The sequence below is a fragment of the Bufo gargarizans genome, chromosome 10 (genome assembly GCF_014858855.1).
Source record: "Bufo gargarizans isolate SCDJY-AF-19 chromosome 10, ASM1485885v1, whole genome shotgun sequence".
Lineage (NCBI taxonomy): Eukaryota > Metazoa > Chordata > Amphibia > Anura > Bufonidae > Bufo > Bufo gargarizans.
This window is the reverse complement of record NC_058089.1, coordinates 26,809,418-26,811,370: the sequence shown is the minus strand read 5'-3', so window position 1 is coordinate 26,811,370 and position 1,953 is coordinate 26,809,418. Positions and strand designations below refer to the sequence as shown.

General features: G+C 53.3%; 1 protein-coding gene across 1 annotated transcript; it reads left to right on the top strand.

Moving 5' to 3' along the window:
• Nucleotides 1–623: 623 nt before the first annotated feature.
• On the top strand, nt 624–1,502 carry LOC122920016 (TRIO and F-actin-binding protein-like). Its single transcript, XM_044269226.1, has one exon. The coding sequence runs from the start codon at nt 624–626 to the stop codon at nt 1,500–1,502; it is 879 nt and encodes a 292-aa protein (XP_044125161.1).
• Nucleotides 1,503–1,953: the final 451 nt, after the last annotated feature.

Sequence of the window (1,953 nt, the reverse complement as noted above, 5' to 3'; positions counted from 1 at the left end):
GTTTCCATGGGTGGACTGGGAACTTAAGTACCCCTGGAGAAAAACTAAAAACTGGCCTTAGTCCTCATGCACACGACCGTTGTGTGTTTTGCGGTCCGCAAATCGTGGATCCGCAAAACACGGATTTGCGTAAAGGCATGGACAGCCTTTAATATACCTGCCTATTCTTGTCCGCAAAGCGCGGTCAAGAATAGGACAGATTATATTTTTGTTGCAGGGCCACGGAACGGAGCAACGGATGTGGACAGCACACGGAGTGCTGTCCGCATCTTTTGTGGCCCCATTGAAGTAAATTCCGGATGCGGACCAAAACAATGATCATGTGCATGAGGCCTTAGAACATCTTTTTGCAAAACTCATTGAGACATTCCTCTGTTATTCCTCCTAAATATGTAGAAATAAATAGAAAACTGGGTTATCTGGAGGATAGGGCATCCAGATCTTAAAGCTGGATAACCTTTTTAAAGGGGTGTTCTGGTTATATTACATTATCCCCTATCCTGTAGATAGTTGATAGCTATTAAACTGGAAGGGGTCCTACTGCTGGGCACCCCACCGATCACGAGAATGGGGGGCCCTCACCCAGTGGAGCCCCCCGAAATGAATGGAGCTCCCAGTCAGGCATGTGCTGGCTGCTCTATTCATTTCAGATTTACATCAGAGTTCTGGAGATAGCCGAGTATATCACTGGTGGAGCGATGGTGCACCAAACAGAGCGTCCCCACCCACGGTGCACCAAACAGAGCGACCCCACCCACGGTGCACCAAACAGAGCGACCCCACCCACGGTACACCAAACAGAGCGACCCCACCCACCTTACACCAAACAGAGCGACCCCACCCACGGTGCACCAAACAGAGCGACCCCACCCACGGTACACCAAACAGAGCGACCCCACCCACGGTGCACCAAACAGAGCGACCCCACCCACGGTGCACCAAACAGAGCGACCCCACCCACGGTGCACCAAACAGAGCGACCCCACCCACGGTGCACCAAACAGAGCGACCCCACCCACGGTACACCAAACAGAGCGACCCCACCCACGGTGCACCAAACAGAGCGACCCCACCCACGGTACACCAAACAGAGCGACCCCACCCACGGTGCACCAAACAGAGCGACCCCACCCACGGTGCACCAAACGGAGCGACCCCACCCACGGTGCACCAAACAGAGCGACCCCACCCACGGTACACCAAACAGAGCGACCCCACCCACGGTGCACCAAACAGAGCGACCCCACCCACGGTGCACCAAACAGAACGACCCCACCCACGGTGCACCAAACAGAACGACCCCACCCACGGTGCACCAAACAGAGCGACCCCACCCACGGTACACCAAACAGAGCGACCCCACCCACGGTGCACCAAACAGAGCGACCCCACCCACGGTGCACCAAACAGAGCGACCCCACCCACGGTGCACCAAACAGAGCGACCCCACCCGCGGTGCACCAAACAGAGCGACCCCACCCACGGTGCACCAAAAACATTAATTACATTTTAGAAAAATAGAGCCTTTCTCGGGATTAGAGAACTGGCTTTTCACTAGAAACTAGAACTGGTTATGCTACAGAATATACCCTACATGGCGGTATGCTTACTTTGAGTTTTTGTAGCACATTTCATTAATTTTAACTATTGAGCTACTTGACAGCTATCACAGTCACAACGCTACAAAAAGTCTACGTGTGGCCCCAGCCTATGGCCCTTTTAAGGTAGAGCTACACCTAGACATTTTGTAGCACTTCTAATTGATTTTAAAGGGGTTGTTTGGCCACATATATTGATGGCCTATCGTCAAGATAGGTCATCAATATCTGATTGGCGGGGTCCAACACCCAGCACCCCCACCTATCAGCTGTTTGAAGAGGAGGCGGCGCTCCATGCCTGAGAGTGACAGCCTGCAGTGCAGCCGCGATTCCCCAAGTCTCACGCATGTGCATT